This window comes from Achroia grisella, unplaced genomic scaffold (assembly GCF_030625045.1).
Source record: "Achroia grisella isolate CSIRO2021 unplaced genomic scaffold, CSIRO_AGI_Agris_v1 utg1295, whole genome shotgun sequence".
NCBI classification, from domain to species: Eukaryota; Metazoa; Arthropoda; class Insecta; order Lepidoptera; family Pyralidae; genus Achroia; species Achroia grisella.
In genome coordinates, this window is record NW_026712613.1 from 188,890 (window position 1) to 207,518 (window position 18,629).

An 18,629-nucleotide genomic window follows, 5' to 3' on the forward strand; every position below is an offset into this window, starting at 1 on the left:
ATACATAATATATATAGAAAACACCCAGACCGATACAAACAATCAAACTCATAAATACAATTATTTGCATACTACGAGGAATCGAACTTGCGACTGTAAAGCGGTGTGCTAAACCGCTACACCACCGAGGCCGTCATAATATGATGTGTATTATAAAAAAAATATATGAAGCAGAGGATAAATGGTTTTCATTGATATAATTTCTAAGTATATATGTAAATATGAAATCGATTTTCAATTGCCGCTAAGTACCTTTCTTCGTAAAATGTGTTTTGGTTCATATTACAGGATAAGAGATAAGATCTATTCCTTTGGAATAATATAGTAGACACGTGATAACGTGATATCCGTAGTACTGTTCATTTATATAGGTCATAGTTAACGATTACCATAAGGTGGACAACCAGGTGGACATTCCAAAGACATAAAAAATTATAAATAAAAAAAAGTTTTTTTTTATATTTTATTATATTCTCAATTCAAAATTATCACATTCCGGGTACAAGGCCGCGCAGTCTTCTGCCGGCAAATGGGCTTGATCGTAGTCTCTGTGTTCGTCAAACATGAACTGCTTTCCTTTGGGTAATCTGTGAAATTAGATTATTTAGGTTACATGATACGATTATATAATTTATATGATACTAGTTTACAGATTCGGATTCGCACGGGTGCATTACAAATGATTGAATTTATTAGCTTTTTTTTCTATAATACACCTGATTTATACATATAAACCTATTTGAATGAATAAAATTTTCAAAAAAAATTGTTTATATTACTCTACAATATTAGTAATCTGCGAGTCAAAACCCCGTCGAAATAGATCCGATTTAGAAATTAACAAGAATAAATAAACAGACACTTCAATTTATTTACTTGTATAGACCAGCAACTTATCATATACGAGTGTCTATGATCTACCATTAAATGAAAATCCCATATTTTCATGATAATCATCGTTAATAAATTTGAAAAACAAATCAATCGAATTTCTTGACAGTTCTGCTCATACGAATTTGTAGCCTGCACTGGACGGTAGGAAAAAAAATTAACACAAAAACTTGTATAAGACGACTAAATAGTTCTGAAGTAACGTAAATAATATATTAAAAAATAATTTAATCATGTAATTAAATTATTTTTGAATAAATTATTTATTAAAATTACTTCTATAGAGTTGATATTACCACAGGAATATTATACATAAATGGCGCGGCGCGGCGTACACAGGCGAGTTTAAAATAAATTCCAAGCGAAACAACAATCCATACTCACGTGAAGATGACTCTCAGGAATTCCTGCAGGAATGTGCCTTGCTCCGCGGTCTGCGCCGCCTCGCATAGTTTGTAGAGCACGCATTGTCGGCCATCTTGGCCTAGTCTGTAAACAGATTTTATGTTTACACTAGTTGATTCACTTAGATTTGCACGCGTGGTTGGTCTTATATAAAGGTTCCAAAATTCATCTTTCTAAACTTACTGTTTGGTAGTTTATATATCATATTATATATTACATTTTGTATTGTCGTAAAATTAATATTTTCCAAGTCCTTTCCCAAAGGTGCAAAATTTAATTTTTATTGATTCTATTATGTATACATGTGCGAACTTAATGCCTGATGGCATTCGTTACCAGGCTACCATTGTGTTGATCATGTATAGTAAGATTTTAATAATTAATAAATATTTATTCTAAAAGTTTTTGACAAAGTAATATCAATAAGAAGATTTTATAAGTTCCCATATGTAATTTTTGTTATACGAATAATTTACCATCACAATTATATTGATAAATGGGATAGTTGATAATATGCTAAAAGCTAAATTTAATTCCATTGTTATGTAAACCAAAAATTTTATACTTTAAACAAATATTACATTTTAAATATAGTACAAGTATAAAGAGCTAATGTATATTTATAATATTTAAAAAGTTCATTATTTATTATAAAAACAATATTACACACGATATACATATGTACATATATGTATAGAATCCGTTTTGAACAATAGAGACTTAATATTCTCAGTTAATATTTAAAAAAGTGTCTTCGAATTGTCACACTAGTATACTATTTATTTTCCATCAGACACACAGACAAACACGGGAAAAATACATCAATTATGTTTTCTAACGTGAATATTTAAAAACAAATAGCACTAGGAATAGAATAGAATAAAGTATACACGGAAATACGAGATACCAAGTTCCAAGCGGGAAAAGTCGAGGAATTTTCTCCTAGAAAAGGTGGCTTTAAACCAAGCGAACCTCCAACTGGTGGACAATGAGGATATTAAAGATATCGTTAACGATAACGATATAGATATCGGTAACTAGAGAACAAATACGCTATTAAAATAAACGCGTTGTAAACATAAAATACTTTAAAATTAAATTTCAGAGAATGACTGCCAGGCTACTAGCAATTCCCATATCGATTACCAGTGTACTAAAATATGGTAAATGGCCATATAAGAGCACTAACAAGAGATTCAAAACAGATACCACATATCTCTGGATAACATTAAACACTATGTTATCCTTGATGCCAAAGACATAGACGGAGAAATATTATCCAAGGAAAAGTGATTCTACGGGGCAATTACGACCCTTAGTAATGGTAATAAGGACTTTAAGAGAAGGTTCAAGGAGAGAGAATACCTTTCCTATCCTTTTCCTAATTTCTACTCCTATTCACGCCTTAAACGACCGGGAATGCACTTGTAATTCCCTTGGTGTTGCGAATGCTCATGGGCGGCGGTAATCCGGTAATCCTTTGTATTAAGATGTACTGAAACTGGTTCGCCCATTATGCTATAAAAAAGTACATCGGTTTCTATTTTTATACTGTTTGTCCTTCTAGTCTAAATCCACCTTTAAACGTGCATTATTGGAACGCTTTCCGATTCAAATGCTCTCTACTTACGCCGTAAATAGAGCTTCTAATTTCTCATACAATTCCACCCGACTGTTCCTGTGGAAGTCGACGGTGTTTGCGTCCAAATGGTTCTTTTTCAAATAATCTCTGCCGAATTCTTTTCCGTGCATTCTCATCCGGTCTATTTTGATTTTCAGTTTTTCCTTGTATGTAATTTGTTCGTCGACGCTGCGCTTAGCGAACGCCGGGTATATTATTTGTTTTCTGGAACAATTTTCGCAATCACAACTCTGAGTTATATACGAACGAGTAATTTGCAAATGCAATTGTGCGATTTTAAATCTATTTGATATATTGTGTTTATTATATTTATTTTCATTTCGTATTAAATAAAATATAATTATATTGAATTTAAATAATAAACTAATTAAATTAGTTTAGCAAATGCCCGGTTTATTATTTGTTATCTGGAACAATTTTCGCAATCACAACTCTGAGTTATATACGAACGAGTAATTTGCAAATGCAATTATGCGTTATTAAATCTATTTCATATATTGTTTTTACTCTATTTATGTTCATCTGGTATTAAATGAAATGTAATTATATTGAATTAAAATAATAAACTAATTAAATTTGCGTAGCGAAAGTCGGGTTTATTGTTTGTTTTCTGGAACAATTTTCGCAATGACAACTCTGAGTTATATACGAACGAATGATTTCACTTGAAGATGGCGCTGTGATAATTATCAAGAGTTATGTATTTATTTATTTATTGTTATTCTGAATACCTCGCCGTTCAGATACGAAGTGGCGGCATCGGGTAGATACAGGATTATATTAAACTAGTTGTGCCCGCGACTTCGCATGTTATAGTAACCTTGGTCTAATAAAGAAAAATATTCAATAAGTCTAAAATCAAAAAAGTTATTGAATAAAGCTTTATCATTCTGGCTTCAAATATGATGAATTTACATACAAATTTTCATCCCCTATTTTATTTTACCCTCCTAACATTTTTACAAACTTTGAATGTCATATTTATTTATGTCTAATTAATAAAAAATAAGTTTTAGGCTTTCCTTTAAAAATGACAATACTCTCATACAAACTTTCATCTCACTTACAACCCTATTTAGCCATTAAAAAGTATATGTTTACGTCCTTTCTCAGAGTCTAGGCTATCTGTGTACCAGATTTAATTTAAATCGGTTTACTAGCTTCGGCGTGACAGCGAGACAGACAGACAGTCACTTTCGCATTTATAACATTAGTAAGGATAACAAACCAGAGTATGGAGGGTACTAAAATAGTTTCTTACCTCTTATACGGCACCTTCCCAACAACATGTCCATTCTCATCTAGATAATTTACGCTATTAGCCACATCTCCTCTCCGTAATGCTTCTTTGTCGAATTTCTTCAACATATATATAAATTGTGGGTCTGTGGGCAGAGACCAGGCTAATGCCGCTGTGTTGCCATATAAAAATATATCACCTATAGGTATTATTGCTGATGTTTGTACGCAGAGAACTGAAAATATAAATATTACAGTATCATTATCTCATTCAATAACTTCGACTTTGACGGCCTCAGTGGTCTAGCGGTTTAGCACACCGCATTACTATCTATGGTCCTAGGTTCGATTCCTCGCATTGTACAAACATTTGTATTTATGAGTATACTTGTTTGTATTGATCTGGGTATGTACTATGTATATTATGATTGTATGCATTTAAAACATGTATCTATATATTTACATCAGTTGTCTAATACCCATAAGACGTTATCTCCTTATCTTGGGACTAGATGGCGCTGTGTAAATTGTACACGTCTATTATTATTATTAATCCTCTAAAATGACCATGCGTAAATGATATCGTGATAATGTGATATCCGTAGTACTGTTCATATTTAGGCGACGGTTACCATTTACCATCAACAGTCAATCTGTTAGATATTTCACAAAAAAAATTGAGGACTAAACTTCATCTTCCAATAAATACGAGTTCATCAATAAAAACAGTTACAACATACAAAAAAAAACAAATATATATTGATGAACCCATTACCAACAGAAATTAAAGCGAGGAACTAAACCGCTAGATTGCAGAGGTCACCAATATACCAAAATCTATTTTACTCCTAAACACTATGTTAGCCTAAGTCGTCTTAAACTTAATCAAATCAAATCATTTATTTGCAGAATACAGTGCTTATAGATGTTTACAATATTAAATATTATGTCCAGTGTATTCAGCCTGCATACAGGAGTCCAAATTTTTATATATTATTATATTTATGTCATTATATTAGTCAATGATTAAATTAAAATAAACATGTCACTGGAATATTAAACATGTTATTATTAAGATTAAGATTCAGTTTAGTGCAAATGCATTATTTTTTTTACCACAGACAAAAGATTAGTCTGTGGTAAAAAAATAATGCAATCTTATTCGTTGTTTATTAATTGAATAAAGTTAAAAAAAACATAACACGTTTAACAAAATATAGTATTCAAAGAGTGTAATTCGTTAAATTTAAACTACGAATAAATAATTTGTGTTCATTCCTCGCTCGAGAGTCCACGAATAGATGTCTTAATTACTCTACAATGCTTTAAACGGAGTAATGCCCGTTAATGATATTATTTACTTACCCAATTGGAATGAACTGCCATCTGGAAATATCAAATACCTCTTTCGTCTTGAAAGCACTTTTGTCTCACTTTCTTCGGAATTTATTGTACAATTACCATTAAGACAGGTTGCTTCACTAACCACTATTTCAAACAATAATAGTAATATAAGAAATTCAACAGTCAACTGCATTTTCATTGCATTTGAATTTCGAACGAAAGAATCAACACAAATTAATTCAAATATTTTATATCACTGGCAACTTTGTATATTAAAAAAAAAGTATAATTCAATTTACTAGCTACACGTGTTTCATAAATGAAAATCGAATTTCGAAATTCAAAATTAACACATAGTTGACTGGTGGAAAACGTGAAACGTACTGCCCCAACCTCATCCCGTTCTGGGCACGTGAATGTGTATAAATGAAACATCAATTAACATGCTCCGTGTCAATGTATTTACAGTTATATTCGTGCTCCGAATTTGTACTTGGAAAACAAAAAAAAAAGAAAAATATTACATATATATTTTTGTAAGGTATTTCATAAATTATCAGGACTTTCAGCAGAATAAAATTTGGTTTCATCAACTCTTTTATTACACTGTATGGATTATATGTCATTCTTTATTCAAATTTTAATACTGTACCTACATAGTTTTGTATTATAGATAAATTTCATTACAATAAATTTATATGTAAAAACATAATGTGCAATAGAATTATCGTCGACTGTGCAAATACGAATTCTCAAGTATTTTGGTCACATTAGCCGGAACGAACACTGTATGAAGCGGCTAATTATCCAAAGTTCGGTTGAGGGCAGACGTTCTCGGGGTCGATCACCAACGAGATGGATTGACAGTATAAGATCGGTTACACAGCAGTCCATGGTACAATGTTCTCGTGCAGCCAAAAACCGTACCAAGTGGAGGCAAATTGCAGGAGCTCTTTCGCCAAGGATCACAACGATGCCATATCACAAAATATAACATCATGAAAGCCACGACCACTCTGCTAAGAGTGAACGACTGAAGAAGAAACAATAGAATACAGAATAGTACTCCAAGATGAACAGAAAGCAAATCAAACCAGTTCAAACCAGTTTTAACCCATACTTATAATTTCACATACCCAATCAGGCAACAGTGACAATCGAAATTCTTTAATTTCGATTGTCACAACAGTCATATATTTCTGACAGATATTTATTTTTAGGTATTATTTATGTATATTATACATACAAGGTACAAATGTTTCACCAAAACCAATTTCAATTAGATTAATCTTATATATTATATATATAGTATACTATATAATATATAGTATAATAACAAATATCAGATTTATACGTACCTAAACCAAGATACACTTACCTTGGAAATTTGATATCGTTGATTAAAAAAAAAACAATTTTATAATGAGTTTGTAATTTTTATAAAATTATCTTTAACTATTTACTTACCTAAAATGTATCTTTGTTAATTATTTATTATACTTCCAAATTACAAACATATACTTAAATAAACAAAGCAAGTTGAATCAAATACAGCCATACTATATTTTTATATACATTAGTAGCAAAAAAAATTTTAATTACATTATCACATGGCAAAATGAAAGTAACGAAAGTATGATATCTGAGTAAAAATAATCTATAAATATAATATACAGTACTAATACATACGCTTTGTGTATTTGTAATGGCAAACAAGGCTCATGATGAATGGCAATTCCAATTATGCTATGACATTACGTGACGCCTGTGTGAATGTCCATTTTGAAGGACTAAGAAGTCATTCCTCTCATCCTGTAATTGCACTGCATTACCATGCAATGGAGTAACATCTTGCAATCTTGCGTTATTCGACTGAAATAGGTAAGACAAAGGTACTCTCCCATACTGATAGGTAAAAGTACCTTGGTAAGTTCAATAGTTAAAACATATTATTAAGATATTTGGTGTCTAATACACAAGACAGTAAGATCTTTAATTTAATAATTATATTTAACAGTTTTTATGGCAGCTTCTTTAGGGTCTTCTGGGCATTCAGGGTACAGTTTCTCGCATGGTTCCGTAGAAGTTAATGCTGCATCGTATTCTTCATATTCCTCATCTTGAATGGGTGATTTAGGCAATCTGTTTGTTGATAAAAAAAATATTACTCTATGCTAGAACTGACTAGAATATTACTGGCAACTTTAACTATTAAAAATAACATCACATGACCCATAAACGAAAATCAAGCTCAAATAAAGTTATCGAAAATGCATGTCATTGGGGGCTTTATTTATTAAAAGAAAAAGATTTCAAATTATTATCTATGCATGTTCTATAAAAGGAAATCGAAATTCGAAATTCAAAGTTAACATATAGTTGGCTGTTGAAAAGGGTAGTACCATAGTAGAAATATTAATAAGTATCGAAAATTTATGTCATTGGCGACTTAAGACATTTAAAAACAATAACAAGATTTCAAATTACTATCTACACGTGTTCCATAACCGAAATCGAATTTCGAAATTCAAAACAAATAGAAGTATAAATTCAAACTCTTACGTAAACACAGCTCTCAGAATCTCTTGCAAGAAAGAGCCCTGCGGGTGATGTTGGCTCTGACCAACTAAACACAGTGTTTTCAACATGCACTCTCTGCCGTTTCCGCCAAGTCTACAAATTAATTAATAAACAATTAAAACTTAAAAGAGAAACACGAATAGTGTTTACTCCTTTTTATATAATTAGAACCGTAACATCAATTGTTGATTAATTGGAATATACAATTTAAAATTAGTAACAATAAGATATAAGAAAATTTAAGAAAAATAAATGAGCGTAATATTGTACTTTTGTTACAATTCATATTGTGAAAATATTTTGAAGTTTATATTGTTTAATAGTATAATCTTCTGCGTTTTCTTTCTATCTGCCAAGTTATTTCTCAAAAAGTCATAGTACTAATCTTATTGATACTTTCCTAAAATTAAGGATCTTTATATATATTTACATTTATAACATATATAGCTGTGTTTCATCCGCGTGAAATTTATTGTATGTGTTATTGTGATGTAGGTATAAGTTATATTATGGCAAAGTTTCATTAAAGTCCATACAGTAGTGTTTGCGTAAATCCATCCACACTCACAAACTTCCGCGTTTACAATAATAGTTAATAATAATAAATACATGATTTTATTATTTATTACATTTTTATAAATTACAGATGAATCGACTAGCAATATAATATGGACTCTATTCTCCGCATTTAGCCCTATTGTGCGTGAAAAATCGACTAGGACACTGCTACTAAAATTAATCTAAGATATAACTAAATGATTATACGTTTTGATATTTATATTAGGAAAGTGTATAAATCGATCGATTTTATCTTTAGAAATAGAATCTTTATTCAAATAAACTCATTACAAGCACTTTTGAATAGTTTACATAGAACCACTCATTCGGAATGTAGATTCATCACAAGAAGAATGAGCAAGAAACTTATATGTTGCTCTTTTGAATAGATGTTTTTTTATATAAATAATTACAGTATAAAAAGTAAGAGGCATGCGATAATCAACATAGAAATTGCTACGCACTCATTATTAGTGTAATCAGATAATATTGTATTTCTATTTCTATTTTCTATTTCCATAAATCGATTCATTTTATCGTTATTCGATGAACTACGTTTTACCTGTGTAACATTTCTTAAATCTACGCAATTTCTAATAGTTATTTATGTATGCGATCTCCTTAGAATTAGAACTTAGGAAAATAAATCTTATAATTTTATAACTTTTTGTATAAAATTATAAGATTTATTTTCCTATTTGAACTGGTTGCTATTAGTTTAGGTATTGTTCTTGTATTTAACAACTAACGAAATTCAACATAAGACTTGTAATATCAATACAATTTTGTTTGCATTAATTAAAATTGAACCTTTATATCAACGTCTTTAAGTAGACTATTGTTAATGGTATATTTGGCGTATAATGTAAATAAATGGGTACTCTTAAAAATACACACACCCTTGTAACATAGTCTCTATTTTTTTATATAAAGTGCCGCGACTGCTCCTGTGAAACTCAACGCTCTTTCCTTCCATGTGTTCGCTTTTCAAAAAGTCGCGTTTGTTTTTCAAAGCATGCATCTGTTTTCTGTCTATTTTAAAATTTTCTCGAATTCCTTTTTCGAATTGGCGCGCTTTTATACCGCCAAATTCTATGCTTCGCTTTGCAAATGCTGGATTCACTATGAACTTCCTGTAAAGTGTAACATGCCAGTATTATTTTATGCTGCATAGATACTTGTTATATACCTTTTTTTAATAGTTAATCATTTGGACATTGGACTAAATGGAAAGTATAAATAATTAACCATAGAAAGGTCTATAAACTGTTACTTTTATTTTAATTCTGATCTGTGCTCTAGGTAAACGATGTCGAAAAATCCAACACTTTTGTGACATGTAGAAACTAATTCAGTTTTAAAATAATTTCGTTTATAATAATGAGAATTAGTAAAATTTATGTGCATAGCAATTTTATCCATTGATTAGTTCCAGCATTCAGCAGATGAGCTTTCAGCTATCGAGTTTTTCTTTGGCTATATAGAAGAGCTAAAATAAATACTATAATTAAAGTAACAAATTTTTTTTTAAGATCCATGAACTATGATCTTAAAAATATACCTACTTTTACCTACTTACCTTTTGTAAGGTCTTTTATATATGACCCTTCCCTCTTCATTCGTATAGTAAATGGACTTGGTATCAACCCTTCGATGCAAGGGGTCGGCGTGATGCATGAAAGGAGAGTACGGATCCTGTGGTAGTTCATATGCCAGCGCTGCTGTGTAGCCCCACAGAACTATATCTCCTATTACATTTATATTAGGAAACGTGAGGCAAAATACTGAAACGACAGAAAAATATATGAATAAATAACTAACATGCTTTATTATTATTATTATTATTATTATTATAACACTTTATAGCACCAACATATAAACGACATGAACAAAATTACAAAACATAAAAAAAAATAAAAACTAAGTACAAAAGGCGGTCTTATCGCTAATGCAATCTCTTACAGACATCCTTTGGAAAGAGAGTATTTACAAAAAAAAAATAGAGTAGGTGGCGCATGAGTGGAAACATAAAAATTATATACACTTATGTAAACAAAATATAGTACATACACAAATTTACATATATATACATACATATGAATACATAATAATATAGTATACATCAAATAATTATACATAATCAAAGATTATATGTATAAACCAGAAAAAAAAATGCTTTATACAGTTATATATATTTCGAAATTGTAAAAGAATTATATGTTGCTTAGAAACTTGTTATGTTTTTGTTGTAGCTTACAACAAAAACGTAATAAATTTAAATCGAAGCAACATGTAATTGAGCTGATGTGGACATGTTTTGCGGAGGTATGAGGATCATGTCTTAAGGAAAGTGTATAATATGAACGTGGATGGATGTAAAGGGAAGAACGCCTAAAAATGATGAATGGATTATCTGAAAGATTATAAATAAAATGAGAGTATGCTCAAATATGATCAGAAGATCAGAGAAGAGAATGACATAATGCGTCGACCCCAAATAATGGGATAATGCAAGGCAGTAATGACGTTTTTGTTGTAGCTTATGTACAAGATTATGAATAACAGAAAGAAAGAAAGATAAATTTATTACAGTAAATTTAAACATCCCATACACCATAAAGTCATATTGTCCAGCAAATATGAAACAGGGGTTTATCTAATGAGTGTATTGAGATGTGTGTATAGTGACTAGATCCACTAGTGGAGGATAATAAGATGAGGATGACCAAATTCATCATCTATATAATTTTTGACGACCTCGGTGGTCTAGCGGTCTAGCACACCACTTTACTTACGATGGTCGCGAGTTCGATTCCTCGCACGGTATAAACATTTGTATTCATGAGTATGATTGTTTGTATTGGTCTGGGTGTTTTCTATGCACATTATTTATGTAGAAGCTTGCTAATGTTATAAATGCGAGACTGTGTGAGCATGGTAGGTGCATGGAAGTTTGTTACTATATCACGTAAAAACTACTGAACTAGAGTATCTTATACATCAATATTATGCGAGTGAAACCGCGCGCACAACTAGTTTAAATATAATATAAGCAGTTTTAATACTCATATTAAATACATAACATTGAAATTCATTTAAAGTATCTACTACATGTAAATAATCTTATTTACATGTTATTTCTCTGTAAATAAGTATTTCTTGTTTATCGATAACATGGCACAGAGTAGCTCCATTTGTACAGAATCTTATCTAACAGTTGTACCTATTCAGTTGTTCGTACACGTGCAGTTCATTTGCAATTCTATTGTAGTTGCTTAAGATCAAGACACCTTTAGGAGATACATATATATGTATTTATGTTAAGTAAATCGATAGTCTTGAGCGTTGTGGCCTTGTGATTTACTATTACCCCGAAAAGGTAGTCAGTTCAAATCTGGCCGACATTGAAATATCTTTTTGCGGCTAATTATATTTCGTACTAACTCTCTGGTGATTGCGTTGCGTTGGATTTATCAAAGAAATGTGGACATGTTAAGTATCACAGTTTAAATCTGGGTGACACCAAAAAGTCTTTATGCATCAAATTATGTTTCATACCTCTCCAGTGATGGAAACTGTCGGTGTTATCATCACCGGAGAGTTAACCATAAATTAATCCGACAGCCTCACCCCCTTCACGTAGAATTTATAAAAGAAACATGGACATGTCATATGAACATGTAATGGATATCACAGTTTAAATTCTACTTGTCCGATGATTAAAACCGTCCGTGATTCCATCACCGGACAGTTAAACATAAATTAATCTGACACCCTCACCCTCTTCACATTGGATTTACCAAGGAAACATGGACATGTGACGTATCACGTTCACCCTGACATCAACAATTGATCAAATCAAATCAAAGCAAAAATAATTTATTCGTGTAGGACATGTTAAAGTGCAACATGCAAGTTTCTTGCTCATTCTTCTTGTGATTATACAGTTTTGCGAATGAGTGGTAGATAAAAAAATTGTGATGACTATAAAGGATTTTCTATTCTATTCTATTCTATTCAATATTCATAATGAAATTGTTTAATATATACTGGAGAGATTTCAATATTTATACATATTATTTATCGCAGCCCATGGGACTTTAAAGGAAGTGTGAAAACAAGAACTAGAAACAAAATAAGTATTAGAGATGAATCAATATTACTTTGTTTCTGTTTGGCACCTACTTTTAAATGTCACACTTCTCAGAGTACTTATATTACTGTATAGTCAGCGCTTATGTTAATCAAAATGACTAATGGATATACAGGCTGTTTTACTATATAGATGTTGTTTTGTTACACTGCACATTTAATTTAATATAATTGAATTAAATTTGAATCTGCGACCATCCAAAGAAAGACGGTATGCTAAATCGCTAGAACTAGAGAACGTTAAATGTCACTACAACGCTTTATGCTCTCTGGATAACTTACAAATTTGAAAATTAAAGTGTTGTAGCTATTAATATCCATTCAGTTTTGTAAAAAATATCGCTTAACTTATATAAAAAGAATGTTTGTGCAATCTAATGCGGTAGCAAAAATAATGTCTATGAAGTCATATATCGGTATGGGACTTTACAATAAAATATACTAAAGATAAATGAGTATATATCAGGTACATGGTTATGGAATTTGTTACGCAATGATTTATCTTACCTAATTGGAGAGAACTGCCTTCTGGGAATATAATAAATCTTTTCCTCCTAGATAATAATTCACCGTTATCATGAAGTGTGACGTCACTATTATTAACTAAATCTATTGTTCTAATTTCAAACATTAGTAGAAATAAACAGAAAAATGACCTTCGATTCAGTCTGGCCATTTTAAACGCGTGATTATAAATTATTTTAAAAATGGAATGACTTCATTTCTTTTAAAAAATTATAGACTATGATACACGTTGGTTGAAGTTTTTCAATAACGAATCGCATATCCTCACCGTAGCTCAGGAAACCGTTAATCACGATTTACAAATAGCAGCTTAGAAACCGTTATAAGATTTGTACAGGTCGATGTAAAATTAGACCGGGCTGTTAAATTCTATAGATTTTTTCTATTGAATTGTAATTACACATCTGTAGATATAACTGGGTTATTATATCAGCTAATTGAAGTTATAAAGATGTAAAAAATCTTTGAAAGAAAAGATGTAAGAGATCAAATTTACTTAATACATTATTTACATATAATGTTAAAGCAATATTTCCGATAATATATCCGAAATGGAGTAATTATTAAGAGGATGGAGAATACTAAAAGTCCATTTTTCTACAACTTTTCAGTTACAACGGGAGAGTTATACATATACTATACTTGTATATATAAAATAGTCAGTTGTGTGAGTTACTCACTTCTACCTCTATACATAGGTACTAGACACTTATTATTAGTTAACAAAGAAGAAATGGGCTAGATTATAAATAAAACATTCCTTTCCCAGTCAATACTAATAATCTATCTATATCATCGTAAATGAAAATTAATTAATTCTATTGTATAATTTGTAAATTAATAAAATGTTGCATGCCAAAGCAATGGCGAAATATGTGTACAATTTTATTAATACTGCCATTCTTTTAATATTTATACCATATTTCATGCAAATAAATGCATTGTAACATTAATGTGTTGAAAACGAATAAAAATTAGTTTAGTAAAATAGATAATGAAAATAGGTACATTATAATACTATACAAAATCAACATCTAAAAGGATAACCTTCAATATTAATATTAAATTAAATTCTTGCCTCAAATAGAAATGTTTCCATGATATTTTCCATTCAACACTAGTCCAGTTCCGGAGACAATTAAATTTCCATCGTTAACAGTCCGATTATATTTAATATTGTACCTATTTTTTTTTATATACCTACTATACATAAATTTCTGTTAACATAATGATTCATAGCATTACGTAGTTACATCTAATATTAATTTCTATTTAGTTTACTTTTTACTATATGATTATATTATACTTATCTAGTGTATACTGAATGCGTCTATATAATGTAGCTTCTAGGCATACATAGTGTCGGATTACAAACCAGCTTGGTACCGAATTACACGCTTCTAATTATATTATTGTATTAATTGTAATCTGTTTTGTAAACTAATAAAAAATATCAACCTGTAGATATATCTCTTATTGTAAATCACTACATATCCGAACCGAAACGGTGCCGTGCAAAAAAAACAGGCCGTACAAACCAAAAAATGTACGGCGTTAACGAATACAGTAAGCAAAACCTAGTTTTGATGGAACAGACTCATCTCATTTTTGTATTACTTGTACATACTCGGATCAAACTAGTATTGTGGCCATATATGTAAAACTTCTATTGTAGAACAGCACATTAATTAAAAAGCTAATAATTTCTTTAACGTTTTGATTTCTCATATATATAAAACATCAATATCATGGAAGAAATAATCTTTTATTAACTTGTCTTAATTGATTTGTTTTATAACTTAATATATTTTAATATGAAGATATTATATCAAGTGGTCATAATTTGTTACGTTTGCTTAATAATGTTTTTGTTATTCGAATATAGTGATGCAAACAAAAATGAAGTGTCAAGACCAAAACGTTACTTAGCATTCAGAAACATCACACATTTTTTTGTAAGTATAAATATTTTAATTCTCTTACATTTCTTTTTATCTAATGGCAGGCAAGCGGGTCACTGTAGCGTTTGAGTGGATGACAGCAACACGTGGCCTGATCAGTGAAATGCGTGACCTGGTCACTGCAGCGTATGACCTGGTACAAGCAACGTGTCGTCTGGTCACTGCAACGCGTGACTAGGTCACTATAAATCTTGACCAGGTCACTGTAACGTGTAACTTAGTCACAGAAACGCGTGACCTGGTCACAGCGACATGTAACCTAGTCACTGCAACGCATGGTCGGGTCACAGTAACGCGTTGCCTGATCACAGCTACGGGTGATCTGTTCACACTATCGTGAACGGGTCACAACGACGCGTAGCCTAGTCACTGTAACGCGTGTTCTGGTCACTACAACACGTAGCTTGGTCTGCTGGTATATATATAAAAATCATTCCTTTTCAGATGCGTCTCAATTTCAAGGCCAATATGGTATGGTGGAATCAAATATTTGCACAGGCAATAGGATTCCGTATAAATTGGGATGACCCTCCGGACTCCTTCCACCCTTACCACCATTTGCACAGAAGAACTGTTTACAGCAACTTGGAAACATTATTGGACAAGTAACGAATTAATAGTACTATAGCTTTAAATAGTCTGTGGTCCAGCGATTCAGCAATATACCATTATAGGTATTAACGCGGATTCAATCCTCGCAATATACAAACATCTATAACCAACATTGTTTGTATTTCTTTATAAATTGTTTAATACCTAAAGTACAGTAATTTGAGACTTGATGGCGCTGTGTGAGTTCACGCTTTTTTAGCTGTACTATTGTAATTTAGTTTTTTGAATTATATTATTCGTTAATAGTAATATTATAAATGCAAAACTGTGCGTAAACTAATGAAAATGTAGATAACGTATATCTCAATAAAGGCAGTTAAAATTGTGGGAAACGGCTAATAAATATTATATATATGGTAGAGCGAAATTAATGATACCTAAAGTATTTTGGAATTATAAAAATATAAATATCACAAAATTATCAATCAATTTCAGTAACGGAATGAGTGGGTACCACTGCGTCCGGCGGGCCATTTGTGAAATGAGATTGATCGGCGAGCCGCGTGGGGTTTACTACAGAATTTTAAAAATGGTCTTCAGGTAAGCTATTAAATGTAAATATTTGAATATATTTATATAATTTGTTATTTACCAGAGGTTTTGTACACAGTGTGACCTCTGTCTCACCTAAATCAGCTTGTTTTAGATATTCCTGTTTTCAATATAGCTCTATAATAATTGCAATGTAGGGTAAGCATTACATAAGACAGTAAAATTACAGGATATGAAACATGACATCTTAGTCCTTCGAAATGGCAATACAGGATGACTCGATTTTCCACAGGCTTCTAAAGATAACAGGTGTGTGACCGTATTTACGTTAGCGGTGCCTGTTGATCAGTATTAAATGAGTCGTCACCTTAATTTTCCAATTGCTAGACTAAAACGGTTGTGACTGATTTATCCATAAAATGGTATCCTCATTAATTTTCCCGCAACCAGCTTCTCTCATTTTCCTCAATAACTGGGACGGTTTTTGATCTCCCAGGTTCATTTCTGCGAGCAGTTTTAAACGTCTTTGCTCGCTCTCCTCATAACAGTCGATCAATCTGTCTTTAATGACATTTATTCTCTGGTGGTGGAGTGGCATCGCTGACTTGGTGGACGACCTCAAGTTTGGATATTCTGTATTATATTTATGATTGTCGCAAACCACAAACGTGGCGAGACTGTCCAGAAAGGTAACCGTGACGGTTATTCCATCAGCTAGTGGCAGACATGGGAGTTGGCATGTTTGTTTTTATGGCATAGGACGAGCCATTGTTAACGTTGTGATGAGTTGAACCTTGGCCAGTATTATATGGCGGTCAGTTTGGACTTGCCAGTGTCTGCTCTTGAATTTCCGTACCTCGACCCCCTATGGAAAGTGCAATCGTTTGGTGAAGCATTAGAGATCTCTTGCTTGATCTCGTCGTTTTCCCAGCTTTCGTCTTGAAAAAATAAAAGTTCACTATTGCCTCTATGTATATTTTATAAATATTACGAAATAATGATCTATATTAAATATAGGTAGACTTTGTACAAATTGAATTTGTCTTACTAGACATTATTAAATGCATTTATTATTTTTGTATCTGATGTTCCCATATAGGGTAAGCATTACATAAGACAGTGAAATTACAGGATATGAAACAAGACATCTTAGTCCTTCGAAATGGCAATACAGGATGCCTACCATATAAAATAGCTAGTACATAAAATTCTAGACAAAGAAGTTCTCTATTTACAAAAAAAGACGTCTCTCTACCCCGTCCAATTTAAACGGGGATCTCCGACAGCCAGTGGCTATACTAGTGAAATGGATTGACCGAGTTGGCTTTTATGAAACTTGGAGTCTGCACTGCCCCCTATATTTTTAGCAGGTCTGAGAAAATAAAAGTTCACGTAAATTTTATTTTTCGAATAGGGTATTTAAATATAGGTAGACTTTGTACAAAGACTGTCTTGTCTAACCGGGGGAACTTACATATAAAATTGTTTCAACTCACAGATTTTTTTACTAAAATGACTTGACCGATTGTTATGAAACTTAGTTTGTATTTTTAGCAGGTCTGAAAATAAGACGTAAACCATTTTTCGTACTCTTAAATGATAACCGGGTTGTTTACCGATTTTTTTATAGGACACATTTTGTTATTTTATTCTTATAATACGTCATTAAAATTACATACAACCCATCTTTACAAATACCATCATTAGTAATTATTTTCTGCTCTCGGCGGTCGATAACTTATGCGTTATCTTATATCTTAGTTTGCCGGGTCAGCTAATATATGTATTTATACCTGTATATATCTACAAAAAGTAAAGGTATAGTTAAATATATTTTTTTTATTTCAGGCGACAATCTTCAGCGACAGACAAATGGCATAACGTCACAAAAGAAGAATGTCCAATGTCCATGAACTTGTGTCCATTATCATTACTAGACGTGTCACTTTATACAGACATGTAAATCAAGATCTCATCGCCTCTTAAATTAACTCGAATTTCATATATTATTTATAAAATTTTGAAACGATTTCGCAATAAAATAAAGAAGATATTGAAAATCTTTCAAAGACAGTTTATAAATAATAAAACCTTTTTTCTTAAACATTATTAAAATTTTCTTTGCCTATTAAACAGATGCTCTGTCGAGTCAGTTGGGCTTGTTAATCTGTGCCGATTAATCTGTGCTCGTCTTTGAGTGAACGTAGTCTGTTGACATTTTTCTGTAC

At 31.4% G+C, this 18,629-nt stretch overlaps 3 protein-coding genes across 3 annotated transcripts; 1 reads left to right on the forward strand and 2 right to left on the reverse strand.

Moving 5' to 3' along the window:
* Window positions 1-466: 466 nt before the first annotated feature.
* Window positions 467-5,714, reverse strand: LOC131855045 (uncharacterized). Its single transcript, XM_059206258.1, has 5 exons — window positions 5,543-5,714; window positions 4,200-4,413; window positions 2,927-3,142; window positions 1,276-1,380; window positions 467-587 (listed from the first exon to the last, which is right to left on the reverse strand). Exons 1-5 carry the CDS (start codon window positions 5,712-5,714, stop codon window positions 467-469), a joined length of 828 nt encoding a protein of 275 aa, XP_059062241.1.
* A 1,804-nt stretch (window positions 5,715-7,518) lies between these two features.
* LOC131855046 (uncharacterized) lies at window positions 7,519-13,487 on the reverse strand. The gene is made up of 5 exons (XM_059206259.1): window positions 13,319-13,487; window positions 10,239-10,443; window positions 9,559-9,792; window positions 8,084-8,194; window positions 7,519-7,663 (listed from the first exon to the last, which is right to left on the reverse strand). The coding sequence occupies exons 1-5, from the start codon at window positions 13,485-13,487 to the stop codon at window positions 7,519-7,521; spliced, it is 864 nt and encodes a 287-aa protein (XP_059062242.1).
* A 1,663-nt stretch (window positions 13,488-15,150) lies between these two features.
* Window positions 15,151-18,364, forward strand: LOC131855068 (uncharacterized). Its single transcript, XM_059206280.1, has 4 exons — window positions 15,151-15,291; window positions 15,742-15,902; window positions 16,345-16,449; window positions 18,250-18,364. The coding sequence occupies exons 1-4, from the start codon at window positions 15,151-15,153 to the stop codon at window positions 18,362-18,364; spliced, it is 522 nt and encodes a 173-aa protein (XP_059062263.1).
* Window positions 18,365-18,629: the final 265 nt, after the last annotated feature.

Excerpts from the sequence above, each read along its gene's own strand:
- LOC131855045 (XM_059206258.1), bottom strand. The coding sequence starts at position 5,714 with ATGCAGTTGACTGTTGAATTTCTTATATTACTATTATTGTTTGAAATA. Across the intron at positions 3,143-4,199 it reads GGGAAGGTGCCGTATAAGAG|AAAACAAATAATATACCCGG; the intron begins GTAAGAAACTAT and ends AAATTGTTCCAG. Across the intron at positions 1,381-2,926 it reads TTAGAAGCTCTATTTACGGC|ACTAGGCCAAGATGGCCGAC; the intron begins GTAAGTAGAGAG and ends ATCTGTTTACAG.
- LOC131855046 (XM_059206259.1), bottom strand. The coding sequence starts at position 13,487 with ATGGCCAGACTGAATCGAAGGTCATTTTTCTGTTTATTTCTACTAATG. Across the intron at positions 9,793-10,238 it reads TATAAAAGACCTTACAAAAG|GAAGTTCATAGTGAATCCAG; the intron begins GTAAGTAGGTAA and ends TACACTTTACAG. Across the intron at positions 7,664-8,083 it reads ATTCTGAGAGCTGTGTTTAC|ATTGCCTAAATCACCCATTC; the intron begins GTAAGAGTTTGA and ends ATCAACAAACAG.
- LOC131855068 (XM_059206280.1), top strand. The coding sequence starts at position 15,151 with ATGAAGATATTATATCAAGTGGTCATAATTTGTTACGTTTGCTTAATA. Across the intron at positions 15,292-15,741 it reads GAAACATCACACATTTTTTT|ATGCGTCTCAATTTCAAGGC; the intron begins GTAAGTATAAAT and ends ATTCCTTTTCAG. Across the intron at positions 15,903-16,344 it reads TTGGAAACATTATTGGACAA|TAACGGAATGAGTGGGTACC; the intron begins GTAACGAATTAA and ends AATCAATTTCAG.